At 41.8% G+C, this 15503-nt stretch overlaps 1 protein-coding gene across 1 annotated transcript in view; it reads left to right on the forward strand.

The window, feature by feature from the left end:
• The window catches only part of LOC117529029 (poly [ADP-ribose] polymerase tankyrase-1), a 211339-nt gene that overhangs the window by 54571 nt on the left and 141265 nt on the right, over positions 1–15503 (forward strand). The window contains exon 5 of the mRNA XM_034191721.1: positions 14411–14447. Coding sequence (XP_034047612.1) covers positions 14411–14447 — 37 coding nt within the window. The remainder of the gene's footprint in view (positions 1–14410; positions 14448–15503) is intronic.

Genomic DNA, 15503 nt, shown 5'->3' on the forward strand with positions numbered 1-15503 from the left:
TTGCACATGGACAGTGTGACAGGTTGGACACTTGTAGCGCTTCAGCAGTGGGATACCCTCACGATGGCTGACCAGAATATCAAACAGGTTTGATTTTCATCCGACCATACGATTGCCGATCAGGAGGTGGTCGTGAGAGGTTAAACGCAGCTCATTACTCCATGTATACTACACGATGCCGGACGCAGGATTAAACTGAAACTCAGCGCGATCCAAAAAATTCTGGCACGAGTGAAAAATCAGCTGAAAAAGGGCCAAAACTTGTTAAGCCCACCTTAAGTACTCAGCGTCTGGGCACTAGTAGATAATGGCAGTGTTCTATTTATTTTGACACCGGTTATATCGGACTGTTATCTAATTACAACTTGTTTGTTTTTTTTGAAAATGGCTTTTTTTTAACAAATAAAAAAATGGCATATTTTACAAAAGCACATTTATCTGTAAACACCAACACACGACACACTTTATATTAACGTGTTGGTGTTTACATAGAATGAATGAGTCAAACAATCAGTGTTAGCAGAGGTACATTTTACCCATAATCCTTTTCCATCTGTCTGTGTTTGTTACAAAACTTCAGAATTAGTGCATTATTCAACATTAAAAGTTATATGTTATATTTTAACTTTGTACAAATAACAGAATTGACATTAATGGAGATATTCTGTCAGTATTAATTTTATTTATAAATCAAACCATAAGTCAGCACTGCTTTATTTTCCAAGACCTCCGCCTGACTGCAGCGCTGTTATTGAGTAGAGAGTTGAGCTTTGCTGTTCCTCTCAACTACTTTGCTCCTGGAAGCTGTGTAGTAGACAGGAACGTCCAGCAGGGGGCAGGGCAGTCAAAGACAGAAATGCTGACTCATTGTTTGGGTCTGTGGCTGCCTTTGATGCTCCCAGAAGCGATTGTGGTGTTAAAACTCAAAATCAGCTTGTTAGTGGTTGCAAGTCTACCAGAGACAATACTGGAATTTATCGGTTATCAGTTATCTGTAGCTTCTGATAAATTTTTAGGTGGTTTATCGGTGTAGCTTTATAAAAGATAACTTTTCAGTTAACTGATTATCTGTTATCGAAGCTAATTTTTTTTGGTTAGCTGTGCCCACCACTGGCTGTATGCAAGAGTAATGCAAAGGAAGCCTTTTCTGTGTACACGCTACAAACAGAGTCGCTTGAGGTATACTAAAGCACATTTGGACAAGCCAGCTTTATTTTGGAATAAGGTGCTGTGGACTGATGAAACTAAAATTGAGTTCTTTTGACATAAGGGGTGGTATGCATGGCTGAAAAAGAACACAGCATTCCAAGAAAAACACTTGCTACCAACAGTAAAATTTGGAGGTGGTTCCATCATGCTATGGGGCTGTGTGGCCAGTGCAGGTACTGGGAATCTTGTTAAAGTTTAAGGTCACATGGATTCCAGTCAATATACGCAGATTCTTGTGAACAATGTTCATGAGTCAGTGACAAAGTTGAAGTTGTCTCGGCACTGGATCTTTCAACAAGACAATGACCCTAAACACTGCTCAAAATCTACTAATGCATTCATGCAGAGGAACAAGTACAACATTCTGGAATGGCCATCTCAGTTCCCAGACCTGAATATTATTGAAAATCTGTGGTGTAATTTTAAGCTGGCTGTCCATGCTCGGAAACCAACAAAAACCTGACTGAACTGGAGATGTTTTGTAAAGAAGAATGGTCCAAAATACCTTCAACCAGAATCCAGACTCTCATTGGAAGCTATAGGGAGTGTTTAGAGGCTGTTATTTCTGATCCAAACTGATCCAAACAACCAATGCTTTCTAAAGGAAAATCATGGAAATCATCAGGGGTGCCCAAACTTTTACATATCACTGTATGTAAACACAAATCCTCGGTGTGTGGAAATCTACTGTAAAAACAAATGGTTTTGAACATCAAATAATACATACAAACCAACATTTCTGTGTTTATGTGCATTGTATTGATTCCACTGCAGTTCCACATGTATATAGATTAATTCATACAAGCTTCACCTTGACTCTGGAATAGGTATGCAAATATTGGGCCTTGTTCAGGTTTGATTCTTTTTTTTTTTTTTTTTTTTTTTTTTTGAAATGTGATTCAAAGCAGATCTCACAATATACAAAGAGTTTAATGCTGTTGACCGTGTGGAGCCTGATCAGAGCATCTCAAATGCATTTCTTTTGTCGTGAATGTACTGAAATACCCATAATGCACCTGGGCACAGCATCTCCACACTAAAACCTTCAATCTCTGATTGACTGTCCACACACACACACACACACACACACCCACACCCATATATATATATATATATATATATATATATATATATATATATATATATATTTACAACCCCTGGCAAAAATTATGGAATCACCGGCCTCGGAGGATGTTCATTCAGTTGTTTAATTTTGTAGAAAACAAGCACATCACAGACATGACACAAAACTAAAGTCATTTCAAATGGCAACTTTCTGGCTTTAAGAAACACTATAAGAAATCAAGAAAAAAAGATTGTGGCAGTCAGTAACGGTTACTTTTTTAGACCAAGCAGAGGAAAAAAATATGGAATCACTCAATTCTGAGGAAAAAATTATGGAATCACCCTGTAAATTTTCATCCCCCAAATTAACACCTGCATCAAATCAGATCTGCTCATTGACATTGACCCTATGCCATGACATTGACCTATGTTTTGCAAGGAATGTTTTTGCAGTTTTTGCTCTATGGCAAGATGCATTATCATCTTGAAAAATGATTTCATCATCCCCAAACATCCTTTCAATTGTCCAAAATATCAACATAAACTTGTGCATTTATTGATGATGTAATGACAGCCATCTCCCCAGTGCCTTTACCTGACATGCAGCCCCATATCATCAATGGCTGTGGAAATTTACATATTCTCTTCAGGCAGTCATCTTTATAAATCTCATTGGAAAGGCACCAAACAAAAGTTCCAGCATCATCACCTTGCCCAATGCAGATTCGAGATTCATCACTGAATATGACTTTCATCCAGTCATCCACAGTCCACAATTGCTTTTCCTTAGCCCATTGTAACCTTGTTTTTTTCTGTTTAGGTGTTAATGATGCCTTTCGTTTAGCTTTTCTGTATGTAAATCCCATTTCCTTTAGGCAGTGTCTTACAGTTCGGTCACAGACGTTGACTCCAGTTTCCTCCCATTCGTTCCTCATTTGTTTTGTTGTACATTTTTCGATTTTTGAGACATATTGCTTTAAGCTTTCTGTCTTGACGCTTTGATGTCTTCCTTGGTCTACCAGTATGTTTGCCTTTAACAACCTTCCCATGTTGTTTGTATTTGGTCCAGAGTTTAGACACAGCTGACTGTGAACAACCAACATCTTTTGCAACATTGCGTGATGATTTACTCTCTTTTAAGAGTTTGATAATCCTCTCCTTTGTTTCAATTGACATCTCTCGTGTTGGAGCCATGATTCATGTCAGTCCACTTGGTGCAACAGCTCTCCAAGGTGTGTTCACTCCTTTTTAGATGCAGACTAACGAGCAGTTCTGATATGATGCAGGTGTTAGTTTTGGGGATGAAAATTTACAGGGTGATTCCATAATTTTTTTCTCAGAATTGAGTGATTCCATATTTTTTTCCTCTGCTTGGTCTAAAAAAGTAACCGTTACTGACTGCCACAATCTTTTTTTCTTGATTTCTTATAGTGTTTCTTAAAGCCAGAAAGTTGCCATTTGAAATGACTTTAGTTTTGTGTCATGTCTGTGATATTCTTTTTTTCTACAAAATTAAACAACTGAATGAACATCCTCCGAGGCCAGTGATTCCATAATTTTTGCCAGGGGTTGTATATATATATATGGGTGTGTGTGTGTGTGTGTGTGTGTGTGTGTGTGTGTGTGTGTGTGTGTGTGTGTGTGTGTGTGTGTGTGTGTGTGTGTGTGTGTGTGTGTTTGACTGGGGGGGGGGGGGGGGGGGGGGGTAATTTTTAGGAATCATCACCATGTCCATGTCTGTGAGTCTTTTAAGTGCTGCTACTCCTAAAGCATCCATTGGATGTTATTGAATCTTTACAAACTTTAGCTGCATTGGTAATGATATGACATGGCCCATCCCTAACAACACATCACCCCAACGCGCCTTTAAATTCAGCTGCAGTGGGTAAGAAATTCCTGATTGAAGGAGCACTTATCAGTCCAGCTCTGGTGTTTATTTCATCCTGTTGATTGAACCTCGTCTTTGCTGCTCCTAATCCACTGTGTGGTTTGGAGCGGCGGTTGCCACAGTCCCAGGGCCTTGTGAATGTGAGACCATGTGCCTGTTACTGGCTCAAAGTGATGCTTATCCACTGAAGTCCTTTAGATCTGCTGATAACCAGCTGAGTTGAATCTTCTTGGCTCACCCTCTTGGCTCAAGTTGTTGTGACATCAGGTGAAAGACTGAGAGAAGATGACAGTTAAACCAATAAATTTGTATTTTAAGAGGTCATTTTGATGTAGCCTAACGTACACAGTAAATATAAAACATAGGCTGTATGCTGTGAAGAAATGTTAGGTTGGAGTTGCATGATTGATTATTGCCATGAGTCATTCTGTGGAGGAGACCGGACCAGCAGCCTGCAGCAGATCGGATGCAGAGGGTAAAAGGTGCAGTCTGTTTGCACGGCTTCCCTCAAGACCGCTGCAATATACTAGGACCTAATCTTAAGCAGAGTCATTTCCCTCTCAAAGCTCTGCTGTTTATACTTTTTCCTCTTGCACAGAGTGGTCACTTCAGCCTCATTATCTCCCTTTGTAGTTGTTAAGCAAACAGGGAAGTGAATCCATGTAACTGTGTTGTGGCTTTTTCAGGCATACTAACTCGGTTGTTGATACCATCGTGAATTAGCATTTGTTCGCTGTTATCTAGGAAACCCTTCTGTATGCCTAAAGGGCAACAGGACTGTCTGTTCTAGGAAGAAGAGATTGCTGTTGTAAATGGACTGCATTTCTGTGGAGCTTTTCCTTCTGATACAGACACTCAAAGCACTTTGCAGTGATGACTCACAGACCAATGTTAGCATGTTGCCATGCAAGGCACAGTGCACATCTTATGCTACGTTTACACATAACAACTACTAGTCATGAATGCCACGAAGTATACATTCCTAGCCACTGAGGCAGAGGCGTCAGGTGTCCTCAGGAACTGCTGCAACTTGTTACTACACGTTACGATTAATGGCACGTGTTGCTGGAGAATTATCAGGAACCATTACGCACGGTCAAGAATAATATTCCGTATTGTTGCGTGCTATCGCGCGTAACAGCGCATCGTTAAGTTCTGTCATGTTGTGAATGAGGTGAATTGTCTCCACACACACCCCCATATTCATCCAGCTGTCAGTTGCTGAAAATTTCAGATCACTCTAGTTTGCTCCTCAAAATCCACAGCAGAATAACTTTGTGACGACATGTTTAGTTGGGCTCTGTGCCATGGAGTGGCGCAGAGAGGAGGAGGAGATGGAGAGAGCCAGATGTGTGGCTCCACGCGGCTCTCGTCTCGCTTGTTTTCCCAAACATCAGGAACAGCAGCAGCAGCAGGTGGAACACCTGCAGGAGCATGCTGATGAGCATTGGAATGAAACTTTTAGCCGACCTGGCGTCAGTGTCCTTCTTCAGCATACTGCCAGGGCTGTGAAAAATCAATTTCTGGAAAATAAACATTGTGCTGTTCAAACAGGATTTTAGACAAGATTATGACTTTTTTCATTAGTCTAGACTTTCTTTCATTGGGAAAAAAAAGACTTTGAATGGATTTAAATGAATTTACATTGTGGCTTTTTTACTATAAAGGTATGTTATTGATATTTTACCACAATTTTCAAAAGATTCTTCAAGCTTTAGCTGTGGTTTTTGAAATGCTGTAACAGTCTTTTCAGTCTTCTTGAATTTCATGTAGTTTAATTGTTCTGAGTTAAGGCATCATTTGGTTTACAGTTAAAAGAAAAATCATTCCCGGTCCTACTTCCATGTTATATTCTGTTATTTCAACATGATCATTGACGGTTCAAATGAAAGTTGAATACAGGGTCATTTAAATATGCACTAATTTTGAGATTTTTTGTTCCAGGAGATGCTGAAAATGTATAATTAGATAAAAAATTGATTTGGTTTCTGGGATCCCACGGGGCCTGAGACCCCGGCTCCTGGGGGCCTATGCCTCCATGACCCCCTTCAAATTTTCCTCAGATTTCACAATTTTCATTTCAAAGCCCCGATACTGCAGCAATGAAACTGAATGCGGTGCAGCAGGGTTTAATTGTGCGCACGTCAGAGAAGAAGGCTGTCACGCTCTGTTAAGGATCACCACTAATCAAGATGGTTCAATACGCTCAGTTGCGACCTGCATGACATGAGGCGAAATGAGGGTGGTGCGTGACATTCGTGGAAGATTTATTGACAGCTAAAAACATGCTCCACAAAAATCACGAATATCACACACAACACGCGTTATTAAGAAATCTATTCAGATGCGTTAAATCACCTTACGAATGTCAGGAATCTGCCAACAATGACATAAATATGACATTCGTAAAGCGTCTTGCCTATGTGTAAATGCACATAAGTGATTTTCTTGTCTGATTGTCATTCAGTGTTCAGACACTGCCACGGCTTCAGTCATGACAAAACACCAGCAGAAATCATCATGAATTCTTATGTTAATACACATTGTCACAAATGCATTCTGACACTATTAGTGACGTGGCTCCGTGTGTAAAGATGTCAGCAGGTCCTCGCCGTGATACAGCAATATGTTGTGCATCATCTGGGAAAGCTGTGTTTTGTTAAATGTGCGCCTGTACATATAACATTAATATCTACCATGTATACAGGAGCATCCAGAGCCTCGAGTTCATAAAACGTCTTGGTAAAATATTATTATTCCAGAGAGAAGCTCTTTGTAGCGCTTCAATTAATCACACAGTGCAAGTGGATGACTGTGTGAAGTTGGCCTGCAAAGAACCAAAACATATTCTTTTATCATTTCTGTTCACTGCCTTTTTTTTTCCCTTTTGATTGCTTTTGGTGCCCCCAGATCCACTTGAAGCCTGGGCAGCCGTGACCTTGCTCAAGTTCTAAATGCATCACATGGCTACTGACTCACACCTAGTTGTATAATAGTGGGCAAACCGCTTACACACACACACACACACACACACACACACACACTATTCAAAGACTCATCACTATCATGCAGAAACAGGCTACAGACCATCGAGTCGACTGGTGGTCCAGTCAGCTTCATCTATACATGCACAGTACACCCACATGCTAAACATGCACATGCGTGCTCACACACTTACACTGTGCTGGGTCTTTACTGAGCGGTCAAGTTATATATACAGTGAGGCAAATAAGTATTTGATCCACTGTCGATTTTGCAAGTTTTCCCACCTACAAAGAATGGAGAGGTCTGTAATTTTTATCATAGGTACACTTCAACTGTGAAAGAAAGAATCTAAAAAATAATTCAGAAAATCACATTGTATGATTTGTAAATATTTAATTTGCATTTTATTGCATGAAATAAGTATTCAATACAAGAGAAAAACAGACTTTAATATTTGGTACAGAAACCTTTGTTTGCAGTTACAGAGGTCAGACGTTTCCTGTAGTTTTTGACCAAGTTTGCACACTGCAGAAGGGATTTTGTTCCACTCATCCATACAGATCTTCTCCAGATCTTTCAGGTTTTGGTGTTTCAGCTCCCTCCAAAGATTTTCTATTCACATCAGGTCTAGAGATGGGCTCGGCCATTCCAGGACTATGAAATACTTCTTATGGAGACACTCCTTAGTTGCCCTGGCTGTGTGTGGCTGAGGGAAGGATCCTCTGGTCTCAAGCCCAACGCTTAACCACTAGACCTTCATCTCCCCCAAGGGAAGGAGGCTGTTTGCCAAAATCCCATGATACATGACCCCATCCATCCTCCCTTCAATATGGTGCAGTCATCCTTTCCCGTTTGCAGAAAAGCACCCTTCACGGTCATCTACCAAACACGGCGAGTGGAGATGATAATAAAAACTCTATTTTGGTCTCATCTGACCACATGACCTTCTCCAGTGCCTCCACAAAATCATCCAGATGGTCACTGGTGAACTTCAAACGGGCCTGGACATGTGCTGGCTTGAGCAGGGGGACCTTGCTGCCCTGCAGGATTTTAAACCATGATGGCGTAGTGTGTTACTAATGTAATCTTTGTGACTGTGGTCCCAGGTCTCTTCAGGTCATTGACCAGGTCCTCCCGTGTAGTTCTGGGCTTTCTCAGAATCATCCTTACCCCATGATATGAGATCTTGCATGGAGCCCCAGACCGAGGAAGATTGTCAGTCATCTTGTGTTTCTTCCATTTTCTAATAATTGTGCCAACAGTTGTTGTCTTCTCACCAAGCTGCTTGCCTGTTGTCCTGTAGTCCATCCCAGCCTTGTGCAGGTCTACAATTTTGTCCCTGGTATCCTTAGACAGCTCCTTGGTCTTGGTCATGGTGGACAGGTTGGAGTGTGATTGACTGAGTGTGTGGACAGGTGTCTTTTATACAGGTAATGAGTTCAAACAGGTGCAGTTAATACAGGTAAAGAGTGCAGAATAAGAGGGCTTCTTAAACTAACAGGTGTGTGAGAGTGACAATTCTTGCTGGTTTGTAGGTGATCAAATACTTATTTCATGCAATAAAATGCAATTATTAAAAAAAAAATCACAATGATTTTCTGAATTTTTTTTTTTTTTTTTATTGTCTCTCACAGTTGAAGTGTAACTACGATAAAAATTACAGACCTCTCCAATCTTTGTAGGTGGGGAAAAATCGACAGTGGATCAAATACATATTTACCTCACTGTATACGAGGTCTATTAGAAAAGTATCCGACCTTATTATTTTTTTCAAAAACCATATGGATTTGAATCACGTGTGATTACATCAGACATGCTTGAACCCTCGTGGGCATGCGAGAGTTTTTTCACGCCTGTCGGTTACGTCATTCGCCTGTGGGCAGTCTTTGAGTGAGGAGTCGTCCACCCGCTCGTCGATTTTTTTCATTGTTTAGGAATGGCTCAGAGACTGTTGCTTTGTTTGATAAAATTTTTTTCAAAACTGTAAGGCACAACTGAGTGGACACCATTCAATAAATTCAGCTGGTTTTCTGTAAAAATTTTAACGGCTGATGAGAGATTTTGGTCTGGTAGTGTCGCTTTAAGGACGGTCCACGGCGCCTGACGGCGATCTGCGCTTCGAGGCGGCAGCGTCTCGCCGTTTCAAGTTGAAAACTTCCACATTTCAGGCTCTGTTGACGCAGTAAGTCGTCAGAGAACAGAGAACTTTCAGAAGAAGTCGGCATGAGGAGTTCATTCGGACATTCCATTGTTAACGGTCATTTTGTAATGAAAGAACGTGCGGGCAGAGTCGCATGTCGGGCTGGACCCGACCGCGGGGGGTCGCGGCAGGAAAAACACCTCCGTTGGAAATCTTAACTGGCAAGTTGGAACATGCCCAAGCTGTTAAACAATTTCTCAGTTACTCACTTGTTGAAAGCCATTAAAAGCCACCTGAATTCTACAAATGGTTTTCAACACGGAGGTGTTTTTCCTGTCGCGGCGCACACAGATTTGCCGAGTCGTCACGGAAACGACTCGGCGAATTTGCGCGTACGTCTTTCATTAAAAAATGTCCTTAAACAGTGGAATGTCCGCATAAATTCCTCATGCCGGCCTCTTCTGAATCTTCTCTGTTCTCTCACGATGTCCTGGGTGAATTAAGCCTTAAATTAGGATGTTTTCAGCTCGAAACAGGCCGACGACAGCGCCTGGAAGCGCTGCAGGACGTCCCGCTCCGTGGGAAGTCCTTACACCGACAGAAACACCCCATAATCTCTCATCAGCCGTTAAACTTTTCACAGAAAACCAGCTTAATTTCTCGAATAGTGTCCACTCGGATATTCCTCACAGGTCCAGAAAAAATTTTGATATAGCAACGCGCGCCGTCTCGAGCAGCGTGTGAAACAAAGGAATTCAGCCGAAAGGGCGGGACCACATCTCACTCAAGGCCTGCCCACAGGGAAAATGACGTCACCAACACGCGTGAAAAAACTCACGCATGCGCATGAGGGTTCAAGCATGATTGGTGTAATCGCATGTCATTCAAATCCATATAGTTAAAAAAAAAAAATAAAAGGGTCGGTTTATTATCTAAGAGACCTCGTATATAGGGTGTCTCAAAAAATGTACCCAGCACAGAAAAAACAATCATTATTATCAGACATTTTCTGCATGACCATGTGGCAGGAGCATGTAATTTTTCTCCCCAATGCACAACTTTTAGTTCAGTCTATCCTTTTTAATGTTTAACCCTTTATCTTTTACACCACATGATCAATGTAACCTCCTTGTCTGAAGTTTCCTCAGAAACAAATCATCCGTCTACAGTTTTCCAGAAAACCACCTCACAAATTCAAGTCTCCCTGCCATTTGCTAGAGAGTTAGTTCACTCTGAGACTGAATTTTGTATGGAAAGAGATGCAAGTCAGCCCTTAGAATGCTTTGCACAGAAGTCGACGATTTTTGTTCTCTGAATTAGGGTCAACTGCGACATTTTTCCTGGACTTTAATGTCTTGCTTAACAAACTTTAGGGTTCCTGAAATGAGGAAAACACCATTATTTCCCAATAAAACCATTTCCTGGTATTCATATTTAAGAGTGCTTTTGGGTACATTTTTGAGGCACCCTGTAGACTGACTTACGTTGACTTGCAACCAGTGCATGACCCTGGAATGTGCACATATGAACGCACATACAGGCGTTTGCTCACAGCGCCACGCCATGCTTTTGAGCATACAGTAATTGAAATTCAAACAGTGATCGCAGGCATCTGTTGCATTCTGCTAACGGAGATATACACACACACACACACACACACACACACGTAAAATATCATCATTCAGGACGCAGCGAGCTGGTCTTGAGCTGTAACCTGTCCTTGTCTCTTCTGTTTGAAATGAGCAGGATTCTCAGCAGTATTGAAACGTGGACACACCTACATGGTCCAACGCATGTGCCTATACATACTTAAGTACAGTTGGGTTCATAAATATCTGGACAGACTGAATCATTATTATTCTTTGTTGGTGTTGCCGTCTGTGACAAAATATTTAAGTTGCCAGCTTTGCTAATTAAAAGCTTTTTGCCATTAAGTGTGAACTTGCAACTACAATTTGAGGATGTTTTAGAATTGCATACATTTTTATGTACGAGGACCCCCACCCCCAAAAAACACCTGAGAGCTGCACCGTGGTACTGAAAATGTCATTTTTTCTACGGTCATGTTGGTGAGATTCTTATGTAGTAAACAAAAACATGCCTAGCACAAGAATAGCATCAAAACAGAGTGCATTATTGAGGTGGGCACACAGTCATTGGTGTCACAGGCAATGCGTTGTGAGATAAGTCTGGCAACCTGGGGTGCAAGCCCAGAGTCCATCCATCACCTCATTCATTTTAGCAAAAGCTGTCTTCATGGAAGACTGCATTCCAAAAGCAGACTGCAGTGGCTTAGAGAGGTCACCCTCAGCAAGGTGGTCCACAGGTCGCTACATCAGCTTCAGCCAGGGCATCTTGTGGTCAGTCCAGTGCCCTGTGGTGTGTAGCTATCATGAGGAGGTCTCCTCAGTGCCTTGGACAGAGATAAAAAGAGCAGAATCAGTTGGCTGGAAATAACTGCACCTAAGGTATGAATTCACCAACACTGAATCAACATGAAAGCAGAGAGTATACTTAGGTGAATCCAAGCAGCTACAACTGAGCTTCACTAACAGATCTAGAAATTAAATGAAGTGATGGTGAGACCTGTTCCGTTGCTAATAATATGAATTACAGAGATAAGGAGCATGGCAGGGGTGGTGGCCAAGTGATTAGTGCACTTAGTTTCAGTGCGGAAGGTTCCTGGTTGAAACCTCACCCGTGACACATTTCTCCATATAATGTGGAGTTACGTCCGGAAGGGCATCTTGGATCTGCTGTGGCGACCCCGAGTGCAAAAAAGGGAACAGCCAAAGTGGGAGCTCCTATCTCCCACTCAAGAAACAAGAAAAACAGAAGGAATACTAAGGTGATCGCCAGCCACTTGCCCTAGTCCAGTCTAGACGAGACAAATGCATGGATGGTCATCCTGTCTCTGCATCAGCCATAGACAGGATGGGATGGACCTTTGCTATGTTACGAAGGTGGAAGAAAGCAGTCCTCGTGTTATCTCTGATGTGTAGGTCAAAGGACAGCATGGGATCAAAAATCAAGGTTCCTCACTTTGTCAGTGTGATGTATGACACATGAGCCTTGGTTAAGCATCAGCTGGTCAAACTGATGTTGATGTCTCGTTGGACCAAGAACCATAATTTCGGTCTTCTCCAAGTTTAAAAGTAAGACATTACTTGACATCCAACTTTGTACAGAAGCAAGGGAATCTTCTAAAGTTGTCATTAATGAGGCTTGTGAGCACAAGCAGTTCTGGTCTTGGAGAGTTGATGGTTCAGCGTTGGGTGTGAGACCAGAGGATCCTTGATTCAAACCCCTGCCAGACTGGGAATCACTAAGGGCCCATGGGCAAGGTCCTTAATCCCCAGCTGTTCACAGTGTGCAGTTTAGCACCCTGATATCAGTGTGTGTGTGTGTGTGTGTGTGTGTGTGTGTGTGTGTGTGTGTGTGTGTGTGTGTGTGTGTGTGTGTGTGTGTGTGTGTGTGTGAGAGAGAGAGAGAGAGAGTGAATGAATGTGAGGCATCATTGTAAAGCTCAATTAGCTTCTGATTCAGATGAAAAAGCACTGTATAAACATAATCCATTTACCATTTGGTGTCTTCCAGATATAGGCTTTGGAAATGTAAGATACACACAATTTCAACCACACATGCGCTTAATTTCCTGCATCTACTAACCACCCAACAGGTGGCAGGGAAGTCTGATTGGATATTACATAAGAAAAACAAAGCTGCTTTTTGTATTGGTCTGGTGCATCCATGTTTACTGGTTTATCCTCGTATCTCCTTTTATTTTGGAGACATAAAAAAAATGAGCATTTACTGTTTGAGTTATTGTGTTAAACTGGAGGGAACCCACTCATTCTTTTTATCTGTCTCTCCATAACCTTTTCCATAATCTGTGAATAATGTAAGAGAGCTACCTGTACGTACAAACAAACAAAAAACTGTTGAGGTCAGATGATTTAAAAAAAAAAAAAATCTCTCACATATGAAGTGGTACAAATAGTCTAATTCAGTTTTCTGATCTCTGTTTGTACATTTTCTCTGTCTTTGTCTTCATATTGTTCTACTCTGCTCTCGCTCGCTGCCCTTCGCAGCCTCGCTAACACCAATTATACCGTGTCAAATCCATGCATGTCAGTTTCCAGATCCCTAATCATCCTCTTCCCTCTTTCATCTGCAAATCCTTTGTTCCTTCCTCTCTCTTTTTTCACTTGTGTAACTTTTCGTCTTTGCTCCTCATCCTAACCCCACCCCTCCATCGGCGGCGTGTACAGTCTTCTCATCATCCTCCTCCTCATCTTTCCATTTCTCTCTCTTTTTTTTAATCTTTTTTTATTAATGTTTTTTTTACTTCTCATGTGTTTTGTGTTTATAGACGGTGAAGCGTCATTTCGGGAAGGTGTGTGTTGTAACTGTATAGATGTGTGTTTGGGGGGGGGGGGCATCTGATCGAGTGAAGGAGAAGACTGATAGGGGGAGGGGTTTGTTTATTTCCGTTTTGTTGGGTGTTTTTTTTTTTTTTTTTTTTTTTTTCTCTCTCTACCCTTTGGATGGTAACTGCGCGTTTAGCCCTCGGGGGCGGTGGGGGGAGAGGAAGCAGGGACACGAAAGAAAGAGAGACAGTCTGAGAGGAGTGAGCGAGAGCGGGACAAAGATGACGGCGAGAGAGAGAGAAGACGGTTAGCAACATGAGCGGCGCGCGAGAGACGAGAGGCGAACGCTGCAAAGGACAGAAGGATGGACGCAGGCGTCGACAGACAGACTGATAGAGGCAAGGAGCGCTTGTCAGTCCGCAGCTCATCGCCTAAACAATGAATGCGCTGTGGTCGCTGCCGGCAACGCATCGCCACGGCAACCGGAGCCAGAGGGGTACGCACTGAGGGAGGATGAGAGAGTGGTGGGGGGGGGGGGGGGGTGTAGATGGTGCCTTCCCCTATAGATAGAGCCTTCCTCTGTGTGTGTGTGTGTGTGTGTGTTTGGTTCCTTGTGCATACTTGTGTGTGTGTGTGTGTGTGTGTGTGTGTGTGTGTGTGTGTGTGTGTGTGTGTGTGTGTGTGTGTGTGTGTGTGTGTGTGTGTGTAACAGTGGTTAGTTGTCTGACACTATGATCTTCTGTAACCATCTAGGTGAATACAAGAAGGATGAGCTGCTGGAGGCGGCGAGGTGAGTACCAGACGGTGCGCTCTTTGTTGTCTCTCTCTGCTTTACCGACTTTGACATGTGACATTCTTCCACATGTCTTTGCCGTCTCTCCTTCACAGTATTCCTTCCTACCTTCCTTGCTCCCCTCGTTTCCTGTCCTTTCCTCTTCTGTCTCATCTCCTGTGCTCTCATTAGTTTGTTTTCTCTTTTGTCTGTATTTCCATGTTTGTAATTCATTACTTCCTTTTCAATGTTTCCTCTCTTGGGACCTTGTTTCCTTTTGTTTCTCGCTCTCTTCCTCTCCCATTTCTTATTTTTTTCCTGTCTTTCCTCTGGCTTTTCTTTGCATAACCCATTAGTGCTTTTTTTTAATATCCTGTTTAAGCTTTATTTTGCCTTGAATTTTCTTCACTCCTGAATGTAGTTCTTGCCGTTTTTTTTCCCCACTCCAATGGAGTCAGCAGATTCTGAAATCCAAACATCTATCCAAACTTCAACGTGCCTCAACCCTTGCACATGATTATTTACCAAATGTTGTACACCGAATGGCCTTACTGACCCAACTCCAGATGTACATGGGGCACAGATGCCGTTGGACCTTCTCACCTTAAACTAAATCCTTACCATGAACACCAGCGATTGGTTTTTGAGGATCAGCTCAAAAACCATACAACAGATTTCCTTCAGTCAGTATAATTAGGGAATAACCCTGTTGTGTCTGTTGATTTGCAGACGTTCATGGGTGATTCTTAGACTACGGGCACTTATTATGTCCTTTGATCATATTGTATGAAAAACAGAAAAAAGGGGAAATTTCACACTTTTCTAGTTATCTTTACAATGAAAGTATGTTAAGAAATTTGTTCTAGTAGTCTATGATGACTTTTTCACCTTTTTTCAGCATCATTATATGCAAATATTGCCGTTTTGTGCTTGTCCCACACCCAGACTTTTGATCTTCAATGATAAAAATGAATGGTAAAGAAACATTTTTTCTAATGTTTTAAAATATCTCTGAATAAAATATCAGTAAAATAATCAAAACATAATTGGGGTATTCAATGCCATACAACTGTT

Source organism: Thalassophryne amazonica, chromosome 17 (genome assembly GCF_902500255.1).
Source record: "Thalassophryne amazonica chromosome 17, fThaAma1.1, whole genome shotgun sequence".
In the NCBI taxonomy this organism is placed as follows: domain Eukaryota; kingdom Metazoa; phylum Chordata; class Actinopteri; order Batrachoidiformes; family Batrachoididae; genus Thalassophryne; species Thalassophryne amazonica.